Source organism: Bombina bombina, chromosome 1 (genome assembly GCF_027579735.1).
Source record: "Bombina bombina isolate aBomBom1 chromosome 1, aBomBom1.pri, whole genome shotgun sequence".
In the NCBI taxonomy this organism is placed as follows: domain Eukaryota; kingdom Metazoa; phylum Chordata; class Amphibia; order Anura; family Bombinatoridae; genus Bombina; species Bombina bombina.
The window spans coordinates 1,399,529,519-1,399,556,821 of NC_069499.1; the positions used below are offsets into that span (position 1 = coordinate 1,399,529,519).

Here is a 27,303-nt window from a genome sequence, read left to right on the forward strand (position 1 = left end):
TCAGCAAAGGATAACAAGAGAACAAAGCAAATTTGATAACGGAAGTAAATCGGAAAGTTGTTTAAAATTGTATGTTCTATCCAAATCATGAAAGAAAATGTTGGGGTTTTCTGTCCCTTTAACATATATATATATATATATATATATATATATATATATATATATATATATATATATATATATATATAAAATAAATTATTTCTGCTTTTGCATGTATATAAGCAAGCATGTGTGTTCATGTGTATAATTATGTAGATCAGCAATTATTTTTCTCAAATTTCATATATCCCAAAAAATATCAAATATAAACTCAAACATTTGGCCTATGAGTATGGGTGAATGACCAAAGCCGGCCATTGTATGTAGCACTGTTTCTCTTGAATTTATTACCCTCTTTCTTCTTTTAATGCATAACTAATAAAATATTTTTGGTTTGTTTTCCATACTCAAACATAGTTTACATCTTTGAGTGCAGTAGTAGATATTTATTTATTTATTTATTTATAAAATATTTTACCAGGAAGGATACATTGAGATTTCTCTCGTTTTCAAGTATGTCCTGGGATCACAAAACATTGCATTGATACAATAGGGTACAATAAAATACAAAAACAATAATAATAATACACAATATATGCAAACATTTAACATAGAGCAGGTATGAAATATTTAATCAACCATGACAGGAGCATTCTGTTTTGAGATATGTATAGAGGGATCTCTTAAGGGATTTTAGGCTTGGGGAAGTTTTTAAAGATATCAGCCTGAAATAGGTTTATATAGCGTTTGATCCCAACCTCACCTTTTCTGAACACCGTCCAATATTGCTAGCGATCACAATATGCTTCTGTTGTTAATACCCCTGAATCTCAAAATAGTTACATCCACAAAACAACAAGAATTTTTTTTTTATTTGCCTATTTAATTTCTTGATATTGTACCTGAAAAAAATGCACGCACTTCAATACCAACAAATATTGGGAATGTATCATTTATATCACAGGCTGAATTGTCTCTAAGTTGATTGATCCCTTTTTGTGTAGTGGTGCTAATATGTGACGTACCGTACGTACGGATTTAACCTGTTGTGCTCCAAAACCATAGAGATATGTGTATATGTTACTTTAAGGCATTGGAAGAGTGACATGGGTGCAGTGTGTGTTTATTGGTTTCTTAATTTAACAATTTGTTTTATTAGTGTAAAAGTCATTTTTAGTGATTGTTTAACTTTGATTGAGCAGGTAGTGTTTGTATAAGATTGGTGACGTTCCTTACATCATCCAATATGGCGGCAGTAATTTAAAATGTTTTGAAGTAGCCTGCAAAAGTCAAAATGCGTTGTCTGGTATTTATTAAAGGGACATTGTACACTAGATCTTTCTTTGCATAAGTGTTTTGTAGATGATCCATTTATACAGCCCATATGTAGTTTTGCTTATTTTTAAATAACATTGTGCTGATTTTCAGACACCTAACTAAGTCCCAAAGTTTTAGATGTATACTGATGTATACAGACTTCAGACTGCTTCTGTTTGTATAATGGGTCTTTTCATATGCAGGGGAGGTTCTGCTCTTAGCCCCTTTCAGTGGGTGTGCCGGTCTAATCTCATCAACAGTGCTAAATTGGGAGCTTCTAAGTAAGTTTTTAAAAGGTTTTATACTGGATTTTTATATCAGTATCTGTGCATATTCTGTTTTATAGTAGTGTCTATTACATGCAGTTAAATTAAAATTGGTGTATACTGCCCCTTTAAGTCCTGCCAGTTTTCTAATTCAATAAATGAAAAATGGCCCTGAAAATGTGAAGAATTAGGATTGCGATCACAAAAAAACAGGACTGGCACATGTTGAATATAGGGCTATTTTATTGCAAAGGCAATCATGAAAAAAGTGCTGCCAATTTGGAAAATGATTGTGATTGCATCACTATCAACAGTGTCTCTTTTGCAGCCATTGAAATGCATACAATTATCTAATGTTTGCTTGTGATCAATAGTCTGATATGGCATCCAGTGTAGTAAAATATATTGGTGATTAAGCAAATGACTTCTTAAAATACAGAGGAGAAATTTGTTTTCTTAGATACAGTTTAGATCTGTTCTGTAGACAAGAAACGGATACAGCACTTCCTCTTCTGCAGCTGGATAAAACATTCAATGGTTTAGCTTGAGTTCACAGTTTCACATCAACCCCCTCATGCCCAGACTTATCCTCCCTCCTTAAACTCTCTGAAAATGTGTAATCACACAAAAAAAGGAGCTAACAGGAATCCCGCAAGCTGTAAATGAGAAGAAGCACCTTGAAGAGAGTTTGTTAACCCAAATTATCACACCAAAAAATTGACAGCAAAGCGGGCAAGTTGTCCCCAATCCTGACATTTTCAGCTTGATGTAAAACCTCAGACTTTGACCTTCAATCTTTTTTCATAAGAATTTACTTGCTTAAAGGGATAGTAAACACAAAAAATTTATTTTAGGATTCAGATAGAACATACAATTTTAAACAACTTTCCAATTTACTTCTATTATCATTTTCTTGTTATCCATTGCTGAAGGGACAGCATTGCACTACTGGCAGCTAGTATCTAGTTAGCCAATCACAAGAGACAAATGTGTGCAGGCACCAATTAGCACCAGCTCCCATTAGTCTAGGATATGTGCGTATTCTTTTTCAACAAGGGATACTAAGAGAACGGAGCACATTTGAAAATAGAAGTGAATTTAAAAGTGTCTTAAAATCACATGCTCTGTCTGAATCAAGCAAGTTTAATTTTGACTTTCCTATCCCTTTAAATGGATGTCAGCCCCAAAATGTAAATGCTACTAAAAGTATAAAAAAATGTATCAAGGCTGCAGGTTAACAAGTTCTCAAATAGAGAACCTCTCTGCCTACAATCCACTTGGTGATATTTAGGATTTCACAATAGCTCTTTTGTGCAATCCCGCACTGTCAGTCACCATGGTGGTGAGGATAAGAAGCAGGAACTGTTTCTTACATTTGTTGCTGCAGGCTCACTCGTGCACGTGTGTGAGCACAAATTCATAGATTGCATGTGACATTTGACATATGTACATGTGACCTGCTGCAGTCACAGTGGTAGATGTTGCACATGTGACCACCACATCTCAGTGGCGTCACTAGGGTTGGTGTCACCCGGTGCGGTAAGTTATGGTGTCACCCCCCCCCCCCCAGAAAGCAGACACACACAAAAACACAGGCAAACACACATACAAACACTCAGACACACTTAAAACATACTCAGATGCACACACAAACACTCGGAAACACACTCAGACACACACACACACAAAAACACTCAGACACACACACAAAAACACACACACACAAAAACACTGAGACACACACACACACAAAAAAACTCAGACACACACATACAAAATATGTAAACTGCACTGCATTAATTATAAAGCTCATGCCTAGAGCTGCTCCCTGGCTCAGCAGAGCATCAAATGAAAGATAAATAGAGCACTCTAAAAATAAATCACTAAAGAAAAGTTTTAGGTGCAAACTATGAAAATTCTGCTCTCTGACTCTGTTCCAAGTCTGTCAGTGCACAGCCACGGGCCGCGTGCCTACCGCTTCTTATGGCCAATCAGCTCTGCACTCTGCCCACCCCCAGACCCCCGCCCGCCCTCCTACCTGTTCAGTGTGCACTTAGTGTACCGTAACCGTAATGGTCTGGTGGGCATCATATGTGGCTGCTTCACTTTAAAGACAGTGTCAAACAGTCATGCGGTCAGGTGCCAGGCATCCCCTCATGATTTGCCAGTTCCCGTTTAGAGAGACAGCACAGCAGTGAGTGACTCCACTGCTCCACATGTCACTGAGCAGTGAGCACAGATAGGCAGGCAGGTTTAGGCTAGGAGCAGCCGGGAAAACTATTTGTTGAAATTGCAGCACTGGCTCAAGGGGCAAAAAAAATTGTGTGTCTACATCTTCCCCAGTCCCACCAATGTTCACAAATGCCAGCCCCTCTAATAAAAAAAAAATCTATGCATCTCAACATTGTATTTCTTTGAATTTCAATAAAATTAAAAAAAAAAAAAAAAAAAAAAAAATTTTTTTTTTTTTTTTTTTTTTTGGTGTCACCCCCTGGTGGGTGTCACCCGGGTGCGGCCCGCCCCCCCCGCCCCCCCCTAGTGACGCCACTGCCACATCTTCATTTCAATTTTAAACTTTATGTCCCTTCAAGTCTACAAATGCATTTAAAGACAATACAACTTGCAAAGCATGTTTCAGGGCAAGTAAACTCAATCTAATGAGTTAAAGGACCAGTAAATACAGTAGATTTTCATAATCAACACACACATGATAAAAATACAATGCAATAGCACTTAGAGGCCCATTTATCAAGCTCCGAACGGAGCTTGAGGGCCCGTGTTTCTGGCGAGTCTTCAGACTTCGCCAGAAACGCAAGTTATGGAGCATGCTCCATAACTCTGTCCACCTGCTCTGATGAGGCGGACAGAGATCGCCACAATTCAACCCGATCGAGTACGATCGGGTTGATTGACACCCCCTGCTGGTGGCTGATTGGCTGCAAGTCTGCTGGTGACGGCATTGCACCAGCAGCTCACAAGAGCTGCTGGTACAATGCTGAATACGGAGAGCGTATTGCTCTCCGCATTCAGCGATGTCTGTCGGACCTGATCCGCACTGTCGGATCAGGTCCGACAGACATTTGATAAATAGGCCTCTTAGTCTGAACTTCAAATGAGTAGTATATTTTTTTGACAAATTTCAAAGTTATGTCTATTTTCATTCCCCCGTATCATGTGACAACCATCAGCCAATCACAAATGCATATATATGTATATATAGTCTGAAATTTCTTGCACATGCTCAGTAGGAGCTGGGGACTCAAAAAAGTGTAAATATAAAAATAATGTGCACATTTTGCTAATGGAAGTACATTGGAAAGTTGTTTAAAATTCATGGAAGTTTAATTTTGACTTGAGTGTCCCTTTAATGCTTAGGCATGTAATGAATTCTCAGACCTCATAAGATAGTACAAATGGTGATAATTATGCAGGAAGTCTGCAACAGCAGAGAAAATCAGTGGGTGTTTGTATGATCAGCACATTGTCACCTTGAATATGTTTGCACAGGAAACAACATCTGAGCAAGAAGTATTTATGCACAGTGCTTACTATTATCAGCATTCTTCATCCAAAATCACAGCAGAACATCACTTAGGTTTTGGCACAGTGATATTAAAAGCTAGTATTGTCTATCCAATGACCTGGGTCCAAAACCAAGTGCTGTTGCATGGAGTACAAAACAGTAAAAGTTCTCTGTGCAACTGGCAGTCCCAGTGATGTAATAGGTCTTCTCCTCCAGTGCTCAGTAAAATGTTGGAATTTATTAATTATTCAGCATTAAAAACATACAAGGTCAGATCAGCAGATAAAAGTCAGGGCAGGAGACTACAGGACACAGACGCGTTTCATGCAGGTCCTCTGTACTTGTTCACTGCTGTTACATGAAGTCTGGCAAGGATACAATGTATCTGACTCTAAGTAAATGAAGGTATGTGACATTTATATAAACATAAGTAATGGAATTGGCAGTTTATTATGCTGCAGATAATAACAGGAGAGAGAGAGAGAGAAATATCGGTCAATCACATATTATTCACAAAGGCTGAAATGAAATATGTTTTTTTATTTGCTAGTCATGTGGATCCACAACAGCAGGGTTGTTGCGGCGGTTATACACATAGAATTACATAATTGATTGGGTTAAAATTACATTCTAATTGATTAGATTATGTAATTTTAACACTATAATGGGCCTTTAATGACAGGAAGAGTAAATCACTTAACTATAATGTTTAATACTTTATATGTAACAGTTATAAGTTTAAAGCTAAAAATGAATAAATATTACACATCTCTTTATTTTTCAGCACTGTGAAATGACAATAAAATGTGAGACAATAAAATGTGAGATTGTGTTAGAACAATGACTTAATCAAATGAAGTTACTGCAGTCTTCTACACTGGGTGATTTTTTTTTAATAAACTTTGTTTTCAGAGTCTGTTTTACAAATGGTAAATGAAAAGTATCCTTCCAATTTATCCAGTATTTGAGAATAAAAAATATTGATATAACATCTTCTGCTCTGTATATTTACATCAGAAACAATATACCTCGATTGACTAAGGTACTCTAGTTAGAAGAATAATTTTTCAGCTGCCTAGACAGTCTTCTAGGCATTGAGTAGTAATTTCTACCAGCATGTTGAAGAATACAGACTCATGTCTGTAATCTACCCCCACACCTTGTGGTAGATCTGCCTTTTAGGCAGGGCAAAAATGGCACCTGCCCAGGACCCGCGCACGGGGGGGGGGGGGGGCGCATTGCCAGGGATGTAGATATGAGAAGGCGCAATGTACATTCTGTATTTAGTTTAGGAGAAGTGTTTATGTTATAAGGAGGTGTAATATAAAGTGCTATTCTTTAAAGAGGGAACACTGAATGTCGGGACAAGAGTGGACCACACAGGGGAGGTTAATAAAGGTGCTGGGCTGAGGAGCCCCGCAAATGCTAAGAATGGCCCAGCCTTGTAGACTTTAGACATGATAGTTTAATGTGTTTGAAGACTGTGGCCTTTGGCAGTGAAATTTGTCCACTGATAAAGAGACAAACTTTGTTTTTCTCGATATTTGTGTATGTTTTTATAGTTATTTTTTTCTTTTCCATGAGAGCATACGTAGGTAGACTTATGAGCATGCACGTGTCTTAAAGGGACATTAAAATTGTCTTTCATGATTCCTAGAGAGCATACAAGTGTAAACAAATTTCCAATTTACTTCTATTATCAAATTTGTTTAGCACATAAGGGAGCTAGCTGAACACATCGGGTGAGCCGATGAAAGAGGCAAATATGTGCAGCTACCATCAGCAGAAAGCTTTCTGTAATGCATTGCTGCCCCCTGAGACTACCTACGTATGCTCTCATGGAAAGTAGCTAAGGTTCAGCAAAGAATACCAAGAAAAACTGATTCAGTTCTTAACAGTAAACTGCGTTTTTTTTTCTTCAAAGGACCATTAAATACAGAATTGCATAATACAGAAATACACAACAAAAGACAATACAATAGCACCTGCTCTGAATTTCAAATGATTAGATTTTTTTTAAAGAAAAAAATCACAGACTCATATACATGTACTCTGTGAACTCTTGCACATGCTCAGTAGGAGTTGGTGCCTCAGAAAGTGTGCACATAAAAAAATGAGCACAGATTGATAATGGAGGTAAATTGGAAAGTGTTCTAAAACTGCATGTTCTATCTGAATCTTGAAAGTTTAGTTTTGACTTTAGTGTTCCTATAAGTGTATGCTCCATAATAATGCAATGTACCAGAGCAGATAACTTTGAGCAAGATTACAAGTTGTGCGGTATAGCCATAAAAATGTGGCTGTACCGCAATTTCCATTGTGCCGCCATTACAAGTCACCTTAAAACTTTGTTTTGTCGTGTGGTATGGTGCGATAAGCCGCATACGGCACACAAACTAAGTTCCGACTTGGCGTGCTAGTACATGTATTCCCATAGAGATCAATCCCCTACCTTAAAATAAATAGAAACTTATCTGATAAAAAAACTAAGCTTAAACTAAAAAAAAATTACAGAAATAAAAAACCTAACATTACAAAAATAAAAAAAATCTAACATTACAAAAATGAATAAAGTGAAATTTGAATTTCCTTTTGACCAATCATAACACCTTTCAGGAAATGTATTAATAGTATAGCCAGAGGTTCTAGCGATAAATTAAATTGTAAAGGGCACAGTGGGCTTACCAGTAGTGCATTACTGCTATTGAGACTACCTAGGTATGCTTTTTTGACAAAATATACCAAGGGAATGACGCAAATTAGATAATAGAACTAAATTGGAAAGTTGTTTAAAATTGTATCATCTTTCTGAATCATGAAAGTTTATTACTGACTTTACTGTACTTTTAAGGGAAACAAATTTTACAGTACTTTACCTGCACTTCCGTTGTGTTAAGTAAGCTTGTTTGGTTGCCTTTTTTGCCCTTGTCCCTACATGCCGAACCATTCTCCTGGACCAACTAACCACACCACCTGATTTTCTGGCTCCACCCATAGTATGCCCAGTTCCACTCACAACCCATCCCCACTGACTCTGCCCACAAAACACCTAAGATTCTATCCACAGACCTACCTCACTTTTTAGAACCACCTCTGGCTACTAGGATTTGTAAAGCTTTAGGTTTAATACAAGTGCAGAATTCCTTAATAAATTACAAATTAGAGTTTGCACTACAAGTGACAAGTCCAAGGCTCTCGGTGGGCAGTTTACTCTCACAGTCACATCTGGTTACATTGTTAGCACAATGGTGACAGCTGAGCTGGGCTAGTGCTTGTGACTGTGATTGAGTGGGTGACACAGCATTTATGGGACCGCACACACACAGTGAATACCTACAGAGTGAGTGCCCACAACCCATCCCTTCCCCCCTTCATAGATTAGCTAGCGCAGTTGCAGCTCTGACAGCTGCGCTTATGGTTGTGAGCTGGGGTGGGCTAAAGATGATCAGGAGCTATCAGTTAAGTTAAGTGTGGGTGAAGTGAGGGCCCTGGCCCTAGCACTGGATATGTTGCTCTTGGGGTCCTTTAGTGTGTCTGGCCCAAGTAGTTGTGGGTCCTGGGGAGTATAGAGTTGGTGGAAAAATATACCAAAGCGCCAAACCTAACGGAGGCTGGGTCTAAATGTGATAGTATAGATGATAAGTTTCAATATATTACATTGATCATTTAAATTTATTATACAAAACAACAAATAAATATACAAGTTAAAACCATTGTGGTTAAAAAAAATTTAACCACAATTTGGGACCCTCAAGTTCCACCTGTTTTAATCACATATTGTTTTAATCGCAATTTGTTTAACCACAATTGTTAATTTTGATATTTATACATGGATCCATGGTTTTAACTTGTATGTTTATTTGTTGTGTTGTATAATAAATTTAAATGATCAATGTAATATATTGACACTGTTACAGTATGAGTAACACTTATCATCTATACTATCACATTCAGACCCAGCCTCCATCAGGTTTGGCGCTTTGGTATATTTTTCCACCAACTCTATACTTCTACAGTTGACAACTAGGTGTCAACATATCAAAGCATAAGGTCTTTTTCTAGCAGGCGCTAGGTGTACACCATTGTTAATCTGGTCCTGGGGAGTATGTTGCTCTGGGGCACTTGAGTGGGCCCTGGAATGTGGGTCTGATCTTAGAGGGTGGGAGTCCTATGGGGGCTGTTGCTGTGGGGGCCTTGGGGTGGGGGGTCTGGCCCCGGAGCTTGAGGGGCCCTGTCTATGACCCTTGAGGTTAGAGCCCAGGGTGGGCCATAAGAGTCGCCGACTCTTATGGCCCACCCTGGGCTCTAACCAGCCTTAGGCCTGGGGGGGCAAATCCAGTCAAGTGGCCCATTGCACCAACAAATCAGCTCACAGCCACAGGACCCACAGCACGCCACAGCCAGTAGGACCCACCACAGGACCCATAGCCAGCAGGACCCACCAGGAATAACCTTTACTGAAGCCAACTGGGATTAGATAGTGCATGATCACTTACAATTCTTGGAATTAGAAAAAAAACTTTGTTTTCAAAGTGTAATTGCAGAAAATGGTGCAAAATAATGAAAGTTTATTGCAAAGGTGTTTTACTAGACTTTATTTAAAATGTTGTATTCTCAAAGTGTTTACATTCCTTAAAAAATGTGGGCTGGTGGAATGTGCCAGCCATGGGGATTTTTTCCAGGGGTTAAAGGAAAGCTTTTGAGCAGTTTTTTCTGCAATGACTTTAAACCACTGATTTTTTTTTTAATGTTTTTTTTAGCACATTCATTGCCTCTTTAAAAATATGGTAACCATGTAGGCTGGTAGAATTGTAGGTGTGTACACACCAGATTAACAACTAAATAAGAAAACATCTAAAATTTATTCTAAACTAAATAAGCTACAGTTAGAGCGATCACACATTACCTATTATTTTCCATGCTGCATGGAGTGTGTGCAGCCCTCGTACACCTAAAGCCATGTTGCTTTCCTATTTAAATTACTGTATATATATATATATATATATATATATATATATATATATATATATATATATATATATATATATATATAATTTACATATAGTAAAACAAGAGTCCTTTAGTTTAATCTTAATACACTGAAAGGGACATGAAACCGATTTTTTTTTCTCACAATTCAGATAGAGTTTACAATTTTAAACAGCTTTGCAATCTACTTATATTGTCAAATTTGCTTTGTTTTCTTGGTATCCTTTATTATTATTATTTGTAGAGCGTCAACATATTCTGCAGCCCTATAAACATAGCTATAATATTCATTTTTACGAGACAAATGGGTAGGGGACCTACCAAGAGTTGCACTGTTGCAATTCAGCTCTCATGAAGGTGATCTATAAAGCAGCTGGGCTTGTATGCTTGTTCAGGCGCAGCAATGCACTACTGGGAGATAGCGGCTGATTGGTGGCTGTATATATGCTTCTTGTCATTGTCTCACCTAATGTGTTTATCTAGCTCCCAGTAGAGAAATGCTGCCCCTTCAAGAAAAGATACCACTGGAATAATTTTTTAAAACTGTTTGCTCTATCTGAATCATGAAAAAAAACCATAGGGTTTCATGTCCCTTAAAGTTACAGATTAAAGGGACATTAAACCCAAACATTTCCTTTCATGATTCAGATAGATTATACATTTTTAAACAACTTTCCAATTTACTTCTCTAATCAATTTTGCTTTATTTGCTTGGTATCTTTTATTGAAGAAGCAGCAATGCACTCCTGGGAGAAAGCTGAACACATTTGTAAGCCAATTAAAATGGGCATACAAGTTCATCCACCTATCAGCAGCTAGCTCCAAGCTCCTGAGCCTATCTAGATATGCTTTTCAACAAATCATTTCAAAGGAATAAAGCAAATTAGAAAATAGAAGTAAATTGTAAAGTTGTTTAAAATTGTATGTTCTGTCTGAATCATGAAAGACAAATTTTGTGTTTCATATCCCTTTAATAATACTGCAAGAATGCAAATGCAATTAAAAGCTCCACAATGCATGTACATGTTTAATAACTTAAAGGGGCATGAAACCCATTTTTTTCTTTTAAGATTCAGATAGAGCATACAGTTTTAACATCTTTCCAATGTACTTTTATTATCAATGTTGCTTCATTTTCTTGGTATCCTTTATTGAAGGAGCAGCAATGTACTACCAGGAGCTAGCTGAACACATTGTTAAGCCAATGACAATAGATATATATGTGCAACCACCAATAAGCAGCTAGCTCCCAGATCCTAAGCTTACCTATGTATCTTTTTCAGCAAAGGATACCAAGAGAACTAAGCAAATTAGATAATAAAAGTAAATTAAGAAGTTGTTTAAAACTGTGTGCTCTATCTGAACCATGAAAGTAAAATGATGGTTTTCATGTCCCTTTAATAAAAATGATTCAGGAAGCCTGTTTTTAGCTAATTCCTCCAAGAAACCATGAAATTACTAACTTAGAAAAAAACACAGCATAGACACAGTTTATCTTTATTAACAATAACACAGAATGCTTTTAAAAGATAATATGCTTCCATATTTCCATGCAGCCCTGCTCACTAGCTCTGGGGTACACATACAGTACACTCCCATTGCAGAACTGTATATAAATGTGCAGCCTAGCAAGGGACTGATACCTACAGTTAAACATCACACAGCAATGCATATATGACCAATACTGCTCACTAGCTCTGGGGTACACATACAGTACACTCCCATTGCAGAATTGTATATAAATGTGCAGCCTAGCAAGGGACTGTTACCTACAGTTAAACATTATTATTATTATTTCCCCATGTAGGATACAACATAAACTGAAATGTCTTATCCCAATGCTTCAGCTAAAATAAAAGCTGCACAGTATTTGCTGTATTATACATAAGGATCTTACTGCACAGCCACAGTATTAGCTGTATTCTACATGATGATTTCACTGCAGCCCGGCCCCTGAAGAAACCCCACACACTTGCTGACAGCACATTTATGTACTTACTGTTTAGTAGAGGTGGCCACACATGATTCTAGCAGCTCACACTGATGCCTTTCCCTCCATCCATTCATTGAGACTGCGCTCTCTGTTTGACTAGGGAAAGCCTGCACTAAGCCCTTCCCCCTCAGCACATGGCCTTTCAGTTTCAGTGCCATAGAGAGAAAGGCTGCTCCACTGCTGCTTATGTGTGTACAGCTGCTCCCCCTGCTGGCCATTATTAAAATTACAATAAAAAAAAAAAAAAGCAGCCGTTTTTAACATGATTTAGGGCAGCCTGGGGGGCAATTGCCTCTCTGCCCCCTGGCCCAGTCCGCCCCTGAGAGTCGGTGTGGGTGAAACAGTGGAGGGGCCCTTCATTAATTTTTGCATGGAAGCCCTAGTACAGACTTGTACATCCTAGAAAAATATTCATTTAACAATAGTTTTTATGATGGATATACTACAGGAGCAAAGAACATACAAAAGCCAATAACTTTCTCTTGTTCACAGGTTGTCATGGAGGAGTATGATGCACTTGTGCAGGAGCTTACACAGAACATTACAAATGAGGATCTGGATCAGCTAAAATCAGCATGTAAAGAAGACATTCCAAGTGAGAAAAGTGAGGAAATTACATCCTGCCAGGACTGGTTCAACTTCCTAGAGAAGCATGACAAGTTGGCAAAAGGTATATCAAAGATGTGGATACCTAGAACTATATACAGGCACCAAGTTAAGAGAAATCCATTCCAGACTCACTTTCTATCTCCCTGTATACTACCTGTGTAAGCTAAAACCATAAACCCAGGGTGGCCATACTGTATTTAGTTGTTAGATTGTTTGTTCTTACATACCTGTTGCAAGCTAAATCCATAAACATATGATGACATATTTGTCCCTTACAAGTTTGGATTGGTTGTTAGGTTATTGGTCAATGTTTTTATATAACTTTGAGAATATTTGCAGATCTGCCTAAACAATATGTAAAACTTTAACTGGTTTACTATTATCATTATTATTGTTTATTTCTAAAGCACCACTAAATTTCATAGTGCTGGGTAAAAACGTATGTGTGTATAATAACAATGTGTTAAAGGGACAGTCTACACCAGAATTTTTATTGTTTTAAAAGATAGATAATCCCTTTATTAGCCATTTCCCAGTTTTGCATAACTAACACAGTTATAATAATATACTTTTAACCTCTGTGATTATCTTGTATCTAAGCCTCTGCAAACTGCCTCTTTTTTCAGTTCTGTTGACAGACTTGCAGTCTAGCCAATCAGTGCCTGCTCCCAGATAACTTCTAGTGCACGAGCACAGTGTTATCTATATGAAATACGTGAACTAACACCCTCTAGTGGTGAAAAACTGTTAAAATGCAATCTGAAAGAGGTGGGCTTCAAGGTCTAAGAAATTAGCATATGAACCTCCTAGGTTAAGCTTTCAACTAAGAATACCAAGATAACAAAGCAAAATTGGTGATAAAAGTAAATAGGAAAATTGTTTAAAATGACATGCTCTATCTGAATCATGAAATTTTATTTTGGTCTAGACTGTCCCTTTAAAAGACAACAGATAAAAAGACAAAAATTAACTTTTAAGGGTGGCAGACAACGTTTACAGTAGCTTTACATGTGGATTGTAGTTGCAGCAGTAAGATAAGGCTGTTCTATTGTAGGTTAGATGAAGAGAAATTATCAGAGGAGAGGTGTTAAAGGGACAATATACACTCATTTTTTTCTTTACATAAATGTTTTGTAGATGATTTATTTATATAGCCCATAAAGTTGTTGTTTTTTTAAAAAAATGGATAGTTTTTCTTATTTTTAAATAAAATTGCTCTAATTTTCAGACTCCTAACCAAGCCCCAAAGTTTTAGGAGAATACCGACGTATACCTACTCCAGCTTGCTTCTGTTTGTGTAAGGGGTGGGTCTTTTCATATGCAAAGGTAGCGTCTGATATTTCCCACTTGCAGTAGGTGTTCCAGTAACCTTTTAAACAGAGCTAAACTGGAAGCTCTAAGTAAGTTTTTTTAAATGGTTTTATACTGGATTTTTATATCAGTATTTGTACATATTATTCTTTATAGTAGTATCTATTACATACAGTTATTTGAAAATTGATGTATACTGTCCCTTTAAAGGGACACAAAAACCTCATAATTCAGATAGAGCATGCAATTTTAAGCAACTTTCTAATGTACTCCTATTATCCTATTTTCTTTGTTCTCTTGGTATCTTTAGTTTAAAAAGCTGGAAAGTAATCTTGGGAGTCGGCCCATTTTGTTCAGCACCTGGGTAGCACTTGCTGATTGGATGGATACATTTAGATACCAATCAGCAAGCACTACCCAGGTGCTGAACTAAAAATGGGCCGGCTTCTAAGCTTTACATTCCAGCTTTTTAAAATAAAGATACCAAGAGAATAAAGAAAAATTGATAATAGGAGTAAATTAGAAAGTTGCTTAAAGGGACATGAAACCCACATTTTTTCTTTCATGATTTAGAAAGAGAATGCAATTTTAAACATCTTTCTAATTTACTTCTATTATCTAATTTGTTTTATTCTCTTGATATTCTTTGCTGAAAAGCATATCTAGATATGCTCAGTAGCTGCTGATTGGTTGCTGCACATAGAAGCCTCATGTGATTGGCTCACCCATGTGCATTGCTTTTTCTTCAAATAAGGATATCTAAAAAATGAAGCAAAATAAATAATAGAAGTAAATTGTAATGTTGTTTAAATTTGTATGTTCTATCTGAATCATGAAAGAAATATTTTGGGTTTAGTGGCCCTTTAAAATTGCATGCTCTATCGGAATCATGAAAGTTTAATTTTAACTAGACTATTCCTTTAAGTCTATCTGAATACATGGGTTTTCAATTAGCACCTGAAACTATACAAGGCTGGAGACAGGATAGACTGGAAACAATACAGGACAGTGCAGGGTAGAGAGCTCCAAAGAGTACGAGCAGCAGGTGAGAAGTCTTGGAAGCAGGAAAGGGAAGTAGTAATAATAGCAGCAGGCAAACCTAGGGCAGAAATCGATTGAAGATGATGATTTAGGGAGTATACAGTTGGGAGTGGGGTTGCTGAGAGCTTTGCATAAATATGATTTTTCATTTTTTCATTTACATGACTGTAAAGGGCTTTAATGCATATACTGTATATATACAGTATGTCTATATGTGTGCACATATGTATTTATGTCTTTATATGTGTATATATGTCTGTAATTACATACATACACATATAAATACATATATACACACATACAGACATATATATATATATATATATATATATACACACATACATATTTTGTCCTTTGCAGTCCTTTTTCTTCTAACACCTGAGACCTTATAAGAGGCTTTATAACTTTTATTTTTTAATAATTTTTATTAGATGGTGTTATGAGTGTAACTGTACTTTTTAATGCATTTTGATGTGTTTTGTAACACTTTTTATTCGAGCATAACAGGTAACCAGGGCTCTGAGGTTAAATTCAAGATCACACTTACTTTGAACTTGTAATACATGTGCTACTTCTGACACGCATAAACAGCCGTGATAAACCCGATATCGCTTGTGCGCAACTGTTTGCGCACCACTCGTAATCTTGCCCTCAGTAAGGTGTATCAGTAAGGTGCAGTAAGGTGTATCAGTAAGGTGTATCAGTAAGGTGCAGTAAGGTGCAGTAAGGTGTATCAGTAAGGTGCAGTAAGGTGTATCAGTAAGGTGCAGTAAGGTGTATCAGTAAGGTGCAGTAAGGTGTATCAGTATGGTGCAGTAAGGTGTATCAGTAAGGTGTATCAGTAAGGTGCAGTAAGGTGTATCAGTAAGGTGTATCAGTAAGGTGCAGTAAGGTGTATCAGTAAGGTGCAATAAGGTGTATCAGTAAGGTGCAGTAAGGTGCAGTAAGGTGTATCAGTAAGGTGCAGTAAGGTGTATCAGTAAGGTGCTGTAAGGTGTATCAGTAAGGTGCAGTAAGGTGTATCAGTAAGGTGCAGTAAGGTGTATCAGTAAGGTGTATCAGTAAGGTGCAGTAAGGTGTATCAGTAAGGTGCATGGTCATGCTATGTTAAAGTTTCTTACAGAACTCAGATCATACTCCAGGTATGTGTACATGTAAATAGGGACAAAAATAAAAAAAAGTAATAATAGACATTCAGAAACCATATGCGCATTATTCAATTAGAGGTAAAGTATTTATGTATATAGATATATGTGGGACAATTAAACAACTTGGATCTACAGTTATGTAATGGCCGCCTCAATTTGATATACCTCTGGGTTATTTACAACACACACAAATGACCAGTGCACATGCTGAGGTCCACAGTCTTCTTCCTTTAAATGTTGCCTTTCCAAGATAGCCACCAGCAGACATTTGTTACTTGTGCATGACCAACATTATCATATAGTGTGACATACATACTGGTTTTTGCCTTATCTGTAAAGGGAAGAGGCTTGATAACTCATTTGACAAAGTGAAGAAAGTAAAAAATAGGTAGATATTACTACTTACAGAAAATCAACTGACAAATAGAAGTTAAATCATTGCTCTGTAAGTGTTACTGGCAGCTAAGGGAGTAAAGTCACTGTTACTAGCACAAATGGGGTTAACTCATTGCTGTGTTTGTTACTGGCAGCTAAAGGGTTATAATCACTGATCTTTCTCTGTTAATAGCAGACAAGCAAAGGTAGAGCCACTACTCTATGCAAGTTGCTGGCATAAAGGGGTTTAATCCTTACTGGAAGAGATCAAGGGGCTCAATAAGAGATTTTGCACAAGTACTAAATATCTATACTCCTATAAAGATACAAAATTAATTAATATAATAAACGACACATGGATTGGCAAAGTCTCAGGGTATATAACATTAAACAAGTTTTTGTCTGCATTAAGTACAGTTTATGAGCCTGGCGCTAATGATGGATCATACAGGGCAAGGATGAGTTCTCACATAGCCACTATAATTAATGAATTAGGAAGTAAAGCACTTGCTTCTCTGCTGCTCAATGATCTGCACTCATATCTGCAGGCTAATTATCCTTGTTTGACTGTACAAACTTAGCTTTGCTCCTGCATCTATTATATGTTTTTCAGAAGTATTCCATTTATTTAAAAATAAATTTTTAATATATTTAAAGAGACACTGAACCCAATTTTTTTTTCTTGTGTGATTTAGATACAGCATTTAATTTTAAGCAACTTTCTAATTTACTCCAATTATCAAATTTTCTTCATTCTCTTGGTATCTTTATTTGAAATGCAAGAATATAAGTTTAGATGCCGGCCCATTTTTGGTGAACAACCTGGGTTGTCCTAGCTCAATGGTGGATAAATTCATCCACTAATAAAAAAGTGCTGTCCAGAATTCTAAACCTAAAAACACTTAGATGCCTTCTTTTTCAAATAAAGATAGCAAGAGAATGAAGAAAAATTGATAATAGGAGTAAATTAGAAAGCTGCTTAAAATTGCATGCTCTATCTGAATCACAAAAGAAAAAAATTGGGTTCAGTGTCCCTTTAAGGGTTGTTTTTAAAGGACCTTAGGTGGCATACAGTATATAACAAGGGCTGTGGGAGGTCACATAGGGACACCAGCGTATAGGAGTTTTGAAGACAAATTAGTGTCATGTAGGATATGTCAGCTTGAGATCAGCTCTCATGTGAGACTTCAATCTCCTGAACTGTAATCTTTGAGAATGCTGATTTTGTTTGGGTTTACATTACAGTAGAAGCAGAGAGGGGGAATACTCTTGGTCCCAGAAAGCACAATGGGGACAATTTATCATCGGTCTGTATGTCCAACAGACATCGATGAATGCCAACAGCATACGCTGTCGGCATTTATCATTGCACAAGCAGTTCTTGTGAACTGCTTGTGCAATACTGCCACCTGCAGATTTGCGGCCAATTGGCTGCTAGCAGGGGGTGTCAATCAGCCCGAACGTATGAGATTGGGCGGATTGATGTCTGCAGCCTCAGAGCAGGTGGACCAGTTAAGGAGCAGCGGTCTTAAGACCGCTGCTTCATAACTGCTGTTTCCGGCGAGCCTGAAGACTCGCGGCGGAAACAGGGGCATCAGGGGCCATTTGGTCCTTGATAAATCGGCCCCAATGTCTTGAACCAGGATGCCAACAGGATTTTACTCCTTTACTTTTGATTGTCAGTAACATACACTGTGATGTTGCTTTTTGATTCCCAGTAACATACACTGTGATGTTGCTTTTTGATTCCCAGTAACATACACTGTGATGTTGCTTTTTGATTCCCAGTAACATACACTGTAATGTTGCTTTTTGATTGCCAGTAACATACACTGTGATGTTGCTTTTTGATTCCCAGTAACATACACTGTAATGTTGCTTTTTGATTGCCAGTAACATACACTGTGATGTTGCTTTTTGATTCCCAGTAACATACACTGTGATGTTGCTTTTTGATTGCCAGTAACATACACTGTGATGTTGCTTTTTGATTGCCAATAACACATACAATGGATTGCCTCTTTACATATTCACTGGATTAATTTAACCATGTAATTTCTCATAGCACACACAGCAGTGATTTAACCCTTGATTGACTTACCTGAACTTGGTCCAGTGTCTGGTCACCCTGTCTCAACATAACATGTGAGGAATTAAATGGAAGGAAAGGAGAGGTGAGAATAAAAGGGGAGATTGACACTTGAAATGGTTTGCCTTTCTGTATCTGCTGCTTCTTCTTTCTTTATGTCAGGGCATATGGGCAGTGTACATGGTGACAGGGATTATATCAGATGTCATGGCAACCCGCACTACAGCTTTTATGGAAGGAAAAGATCCTCATTTATAAAGCCAGTCAGAAAATTATTTATTTTTTAAAATATAAGACACGAGGAAAGTCCAGAAGGCCATTCTGAAATCTAAATCCAGAGACATTATCAAAGTGTAGCATTTTCATTGCTTTGTGATGTTTTAAAATTCAAAATCTGTAACACAGGAGAGAAGGTCAGAGCAAATGGAAATATAAAAGAAGGTTTAAGACCATAAACGTATATTAAGCAGATATAGGACACAATCGGAAGAAGCAACACCTGGCACATTAAATGGCACACTGCACTGTTATTTACTATCATTAATGTGTCCCCAGTGATTTGTTATACCAGCTACAGAGAATCAAATGCACTGGAAATCTTTAGCTTTATTCTTGTAACTGTAATGACTATTTCTTTCCATTGAAAAAACAACCTCTACTGAGAGTGAGAGAGAGAGAGAGAGAGAGGGGGGGGGGGGATATAGAGAGACAGATATAAGATAACCAGGTCTGCTCTTTATGTAGGCTCAGCCAATTTGAATGGGCACTTTCTTAAGAGTAAAGGATGGTGGATTAAATGCCAGATAACAAGTGAAGCAAGCTAACTACACTAGAAGTAATCTTTTTGCATGCATCGGGTAGTGCTCGTATTACAATTTGAAAGTAAAATGTGCTCGCTCGCACGTTAAATCAATGCACGCAAAAAGCCAAAGTTAGAATATCGTGATTGCCTTAACATATTCCCCCATAGAAGTCAACACCCTACTCATGAGTAATCCGATCGCATATTCTCAAGTGTTCTAACCCGACACGAAAATATTAATATTTCACATGCCAATGTTCTTCATATAGCAGAATATGTTCTTTTTATTCATAAATACATATTTCTACATATATCTGATGGTATTTTGGTACAATATACGTATATCTAGACCTATATATATATCTATATATATATATATATATATATATATACTATAATTGCGTTTGTAATGTCCATCGCCATCGGCAGTTGCGCACGCATCCTCAAAAGAATTTTGGCAGCACAAGGCAGCCAACAGAATGTTGGCTGCGCGTGCAGCCAAAAGAATTCACCTGGATGTAGCGAAGCTGCATTCAGGTGGATTCCAAAAATGGCAGGTTGCAGGTGGATTCTTTCGCCACCCTGCCATTTTCGGAATCCACCGGGATGCAACGAAGGCAAACAGAGCATTACAAAAAAAAAAACTGCCCACAATAAGTATGCAAAAAACACCTAACCGCATACAATAAGTATTAAAAAAAATAAGCGCCCGCAATAAGTATTTTAAAAAAAAAACCTAACCGCCCCTACAAAGTATTAAGAAAAAAATAAACTAACCGCCCGCACAAAGTATTAAGAAAAAAAAACAACTACCTAATAAAATTATTAACCCCTAAATCCACAAACCCCAACATCACAAACTACCTAATACATATATTAACCCCTAAACCGCCATCCCCCACAACGCATTAAACCTAATTTACCTATTAACTCCTACACTGCCAACCCCCACAATGCAAAAAACTAATTTAATGACTAAGCCCCGTAACCTAACACCCCTTAAATTAACCCCTTAATTGCAATAAAATAAACTACATTACAATAAAAAACACAAAAAAATGACATTAGATTAATCTAATTACAAAAAATAAAAAAGGCTAACATTACAAAAAATAATAAACACATTATCCAAAATAAAAAAATTAAAGCTAATCCCTATGAAACCCCCCCAAAATAAAAACACCCCCTAATCTAATGCTAAACTACCAATAGCCCTTAAAAGGGCTTTTTGTAGGACATTGACCGAAGTTAAACAGCTCTTTTACATTAAAATTAAACAAAGTCCCCCCTAACAGTAAAAACCCCCTACCCACCAAACCCCCCAAAATTAAAAACCTAACACTATAAAAACCTTAACTACCCAATGCCCTAAGAAAGGGCATTTGTATGGGCATTTCCCTTAAAAGGGCATTTAGCTCTTTTTCAAAGTGCCCCAAAAAAGTTAAAAAATAAAAAAAACTTTTTTTTTAAAAAACCTAACACTAAAGCCCCAAATAGGTACTCACCGTTCCTGAAGTCCGGCGGAGAAGGTCTTCTTCCAGGCGGGTCAATCATTTTGATCCACAGCGAAGGCGGAGCGGAGGTCTGGAGCGGTCTTCCCAGATGTGGCGATCCTCGGCAGCAGTCATCGGCGGCAGTGGTGCTCCTCAGCAGTGGCGGCGGCGCTCCTTGGCGGCAACGGTCCTCGGTGAAGGCGTGGAGGTTCCTCTTCATGCGATTATCCGTCCCACACTGAATAAATAATACAAGGTACCCCATATTTATTGGGGTACCTTGAATTCCTATTGGCTGAAATAGGATGAGAGCTACTGAAAATCTGAAATTGAACAGCCAATATGATTTCAGTAGCTCTCATTCTATTGGCTGTTTTGAAAAATTCAGCAGCCAATAGAATGAGAGCTACTGAAATCTTATTGGCTGATTTGAATAGCCAATAGGATTTTAGTAGCTCTAATCCTATTGGCTGTTTTCAAAAACTCAGCCAATAGGAATGCAAGGTAGCCCAAATTGATTGCGGTACCTTGCATTCAATATTCAGTATACCATGGACATCGGATGAAGAGCAGCCTTCTTATCGCCGAAGACCGCGGCCGCCGCCACTGCCGCCGAGGATTGCCCCATCTGGAAACACCGCTCTGGACCGCCACTCTGCGCCGCCTTTGCTGTGGATGAAGATGATGGACCTGCCTGGAAGAAGACCTTCTCCGCTGGACTTCTGAAACCGTGAGTACCTATTTGGGGCTTTAGTGTTAGTTTTTTTTTTTTTACTTGTTTTTTTGGGGCACTTTGAAAAAGAGCTGAATGCCCTTTAAGGGCAGTGAAAAAGAGCTGAATGCCCTTACAAATGCCCTTTTCAGGGCAATGGGTAGATTAGGTTTATTAGTGTTAGTTTTTTTTATTTTGGGGGGTTTGGTGGGTGGGGGGTTTTACTGTTAGGGGGGACTTTGTTTATTTGTAATGTAAAAGAGCTGTTTAACTTAGGGCAATGCCCTACTTTTAAGGGCTATTGGTAGTTTAGCATTCGATTAGGGGGTGTTTTTTATTTGGGGGGGCTTTTTTATTTTCATAGGGATTAGGTTTAATTTTTTTATTTTGGATAATGTGTTTTCTGTATTTCTATTTTTTATTTTTTGTAGCTTGGGGGGGTTGTCTTTACAACATATAGACTGCCCTCTGGGTAGGCTTATCAACTAGTATATAATATACAGTATATACTGTATATATATATATATATATATATATATATATATATATATATATATATATATATATATATATATATAATTATATATAGGTATAGATATATACAGATATATATATATATATAGGAATATCTATTTAAAAGTACATAGAACATATTCCGCTATGTACAGAACATTTGAATGTGAAATATGTACAGTAAATTTGCAGTTAAGCACTTTATAAAATACTAGTACTAAAGCCCGTGTACACGGCCCATTTTTTTTCAGAACAGCGGTCCCACCCCTTGCTCTCTCCCCCCTTTCTTTTGCTCTCTCTTCCCCCCTCTCTTTTGCTTTCTTTCCCCCCTCTCTTTTGCTTTCTCTCCCCCCTCTCCTTTGTTCTCTCTCTCCCCTCTTTTGCTCTCTCTCTCCCCTCTTTTGCTCTCTCTCTCCCCTCTTTGGCTCTCTCCATCCTTTCTTTTGCTCTCTCTCCCCCCTCTTTGGCTCTCCCCCCCCTTTGGCTCCCCCCCCCTCTTTGGCTCTCCCCCCCCCCCTCTTTGGCTCTCTCCCCTCTTTTGCTCTCTCTCCTCTTTGGCTCTCTCTCTCCCCTCTTTGGCTCCCCCCCCCCCCTTTGGCTCTCTCTCCCCCCTCTTTGGCCTCTCTCTCCCCCCTCTTTGGCTCTCTCTCCCCCCTCTTTGGCTCTCTCTCCTCTTTGTCTCTCTCTCTCCTCCCCCCTCTTTGGCTCTCCCCTCCCCTTTGGCTCCCCCCTCCCCTTTGGCTCCCCCCCCTCTTTGGCTCTCCCCCCCCTCTTTGGCTCTCTCCCCCCCTCTTTTGTTCTCTCCCCCCTCTTTGGCTCTCTCCCCCCCTCTTTGGCTCTCTCCCCCCTCTTTGGCTCTCCCCCCCCCCTCTTTGGCTCTGCCCCCCCCTCTTTGGCTCTGCCCCCCCCCCCTCTTTGGCTCTCTCTCCCCCCTCTTTGTCTCTCTCTTTGGCTCTCTTTCCTCTTTGGCTCTCTCTCTTCCCCCCTCTTTGGCTCTCCCCCCTTTAGCTCTCCCCCCCCCCTTTGGCTCTCTCCCCCCCCCCCTCTTTGGCTCTCTCTCCCCCCTCTTTGGCTCTCTCTCCCCCCTCTTTGGCTCTCTCTCCTTTTTGGCTCTTTTTCCTCTTTGGCTCTCTCTCTCCCCCCCTCTTTGGCTCTCCCCCCCTTCTCTTTGGCTCTCCCCCCCTTCTCTTTGGCTCTCTTCCCCCCCTTCTCTTTGGCTCTCTCTCCCCCCCCTTCTCTTTGGCTCTCTCTCCCCCCCCTTCTCTTTGGCTCTCTGCCCTCCCCTTCTCTTTGGCTCTCTGCCCCCCCCCTTCTCTTTGGCTCTCTGCCCCCCCCCCCCCCTTCTCTTTGGCTCTCTGCCCCCCCTTCTCTTTGGCTCTTTGCCCCCCCCCTTCTCTTTGGCTCTCTGCCCCCCCTTCTCTTTGGCTCTCTGCCCCCCCTTTCTCTTTGGCTCTCTGCCCCCCCCTTCTCTTTGGCTCTCTGCCCCCCCCCCCTTCTCTTTGGCTCTCTGCCCCCCCCTTCTCTTTGGCTCTCTGCCCCCCCCCTTCTCTTTGGCTCTCTGCCCCCCCCTTCTCTTTGGCTCTCTGCCCCCCCCTTCTCTTTGGCTCTCTGCCCCCCCCTTCTCTTTGGCTCTCTGCCCCCCCCTTCTCTTTGGCTCTCTGCCCCCCGCCTTCTCTTTGGCTCTCTGCCCCCCCCTTCTCTTTGGCTCTCTGCCCCCCCCCTTCTCTTTGGCTCTCTGCCCCCCCCCCCTTCTCTTTGGCTCTCTGCCCCCCCCCCCCTTCTCTTTGGCTCTCCCCCCCCCTTCTCTTTGGCTCTCTGCCCCCCCCTTCTCTTTGGCTCTCTGCCCCCCCTTCTCTTTGGCTCTCTGCCCCCCCCCTTCTCTTTGGCTCTCTGCCCCCCCCTTCTCTTTGGCTCTCTGCCCCCCTTCTCTTTGGCTCTCTGCCCCCCCCCCTTCTCTTTGGCTCTCTGCCCCCCCCTTCTCTTTGGCTCTCTGCCTCCCCCTTCTCTTTGGCTCTCTGCCCCCCCCTTCTCTTTGGCTCTCTGCCCCCCCTTCTCTTTGGCTCTCTGCCCCCCCCTTCTCTTTGGCTCTCTGACCCCCCCCTTCTCTTTGGCTCTCTGCCCCCCCCTTCTCTTTGGCTCTCTGCCCCCCCCTTCTCTTTGGCTCTCTGCCCCCCCCCTTCTCTTTGGCTCTCTGCCCCCCCCTTCTCTTTGGCTCTCTGCCCCCCCCTTCTCTTTGGCTCTCTGCCCCCCCTTCTCTTTGGCTCTCTGCCCCCCCCCTTCTCTTTGGCTCTCTGCCCCCCCCTTCTCTTTGGCTCTCTGCCCCCCCTTCTCTTTGGCTCTCTGCCCCCCCCTTCTCTTTGGCTCTCTGCCCCCCCCCTTCTCTTTGGCTCTCTGCCCCCCCCCCCTTCTCTTTGGCTCTCTGCCCCCCCTCTGTCTTCGCGGGACCCCGCCCTGCCACGCCCCATCGCGGCAACACCCGCCCGGCCACGCCCCTCGCGACACCCGGTCACGCCCCTTGCGACGCCCGGCCACGCCCCTCGCGACACTCCCGTCGGCCACAAACAGCTGTGAGGTCTGGGGAGCGCGTTGCCGCTTCTCACGCAGCAGACCTCACAGCTGTTGAGTAGCTTGCGCTCCCTAGTGCTCCCAATCTGTCAGCTGTCAGCTATACCGAGGTGCGCGAGAATAGAATCTAAGGCCAAGTGTTTGTCTGTACTGCGCATGACGGCTTCAGACAAACACTTGTCTTTTATAATATAGGATGAATATTGCATAAATATGTTTTTTTCCTGTTTTCAGCTACTTAACTGCAAAGGGCTCCAATGCACTTATATATATATATATATATATATATATATATATATATACTGTATATAAATGTGTGTGTGTGTAAACATATGTATTTAAGTATTTATATGTGTATATATGTCTATAAATGTACAGCCAAATAAACATTTAATATACACCCAAAAAAACATTAAAAAAAATATATGTATAAATGTATTTGTGACGTTTTGGGACCTCAAACGTCCCTTCTTCTTTGAGGTCCCGAAACGTCACGAATAAAAAAAATTACACAGATATCCAAAGTCCAGTGAGTGCTCCACTCTGTCTTTGTTACATACTCCTTAAGAGCACCCTGGCAGCTGCAGGACGGTGGTGAGAGTGCATATACCCTTTGAACTTTTGCATATATATATATATATATATATATATATATATATATATATATATATATATATATATATATATATATATATATATATATATATATATATATATATATATATATACATATTATGACATGTATTTATCTCTATGTTAAAGCACTTTGCCTGCCTTTTTTTCTAACACATAAGATCTCGTATCTTTGAGCCCTTATAACTTTTTGTGAATTTTTTTTTTGTAATATTTTTATTAGACATATATATTTATATTTAGACATGTATATGTATGTATCTCTATGTTAAAGCCCTTTGCCTGAGACCTAATATATTAAAGCCCTTATAAGTTTGCAATATTTTTTAAAGTAATTTTTATAATAATTTTTTACATTTATAAGTGTAAATGTACTTTGTAATGTTTTTTTGATGTGTTTTATGACACTTTTTTGTTTCACAAAACAGTTAACCAGAGCTCTGAGGACACAATAATCATTGCAGCGTAAAATTTGATTGCGCTCATGCGTTCGCATTTACTTTCAACCTATAATACAAGTGCTACATTCGATGCAGGCAAACAGCCGCGATAAACCAGATATTGTTTGCGCGTAATCTGACCTAAATGAGCAAACACTGATATTTCAAATGCAAAATAAACAGCTAGTTCCCGTTCAGCTAAAAGACCTCTGATGTCAGAGCTAGTTGCTTATAGGGAAGGGCGAATGTGCTGAAAGCGTAATTCATTTGGTAGAATGAATAGTCCTGTGGACATTTGTTTTGGACATTAAAATGTTGATAAGAATGAAAATCCATTAAAATTCGGTAATCAAATGTTACGTTCATTTTCAAATGTTCATAATTAAATCGAATATCCACATTCGAAGTTTTGAATTTAACATTCAATTTGACAATGCCATTCAGAAGTGTAATAGTTCATGTGGTAGGGAGTTTAGTAAATAGAAACATTTGAATAGATATATTTGTATCTATTATGTATCAATTTTGAATATTGCATAATTGTACCGTATAATTGATGCTATTATATGGTAAAGAATATTACATGGATTTTTTTTGTAGCCCTTACAAAAAAGAAGTCTATAACGATAAGCACAGCTGTGTTTCTAGCTGGTAATGCGTTTGTATAATTTAATATATAAAAATAATTTATATTAATAGACGTTTGTTACTATAAACTCAGCTGTGTTCGTAGATGGTAATGTGTTTATAGTTTAATATATCTGTATGCTTCATAAACTAAATACAGGATTTACATTGCACCTTCTCATTCCTTTACCCCTGTTAAACGTATGGGGCCCAATGAGGTGCTGTTATTTCACTGCTGTTGCCATCTTAGTTAAAGGGATATAGGAAAGTCAAAATGAAGCTTGAATGATTCAAACATAGCATGTAATATTAAGACACTTTTAAATGTACTTCTATTTTCTAATGTGCTTCGTTCTTTTGGTATCCCTTAGTTAAAAAAAAATACGCACATATCCTACACTGGTGGCCGCTAGCTGCTGATTGGCTGCACACATTTGTCTCTTGTAATTGGCTAACTAGATGTAGATGTAGTGCAATGCTGTTCTTTCAGCAAAGGATAACAATAAAATGAAGCAAATTTGATAATAGAAGTAAATTGGAGAGTTGTTTAAAATTGTATGTTCTATCCTAATCGTGAAAGAAAATGCTGGAGTTACCTGACCCTTTAAGGTCGCACAGTGGTGAACAGGGAGCACGAGGGGCGCTTCAGATTGCACAATGGTGCTCACTGTCGCTTATGCACGCTGAAACCATTCAATGACACTCCAAATTAAAGGATGATAGTAACCAACGAGGTTAAAGCATTTATTATTCCACCCTTCACAGATGATGTTGGCATGAGTGTTGTTCATAGTGGCATCATGTACATTCTATAAATG

General features: G+C 39.2%; 1 protein-coding gene across 1 annotated transcript in view; it reads left to right on the forward strand.

The window, feature by feature from the left end:
- PEA15 (proliferation and apoptosis adaptor protein 15) overlaps positions 1-27,303 on the forward strand; it is a 175,379-nt gene that overhangs the window by 91,902 nt on the left and 56,174 nt on the right. Inside the window, exon 2 of the mRNA XM_053705067.1 lies at positions 12,620-12,797. Coding sequence (XP_053561042.1) covers positions 12,626-12,797 — 172 coding nt within the window. The 5' untranslated portion in view covers positions 12,620-12,625. The remainder of the gene's footprint in view (positions 1-12,619; positions 12,798-27,303) is intronic.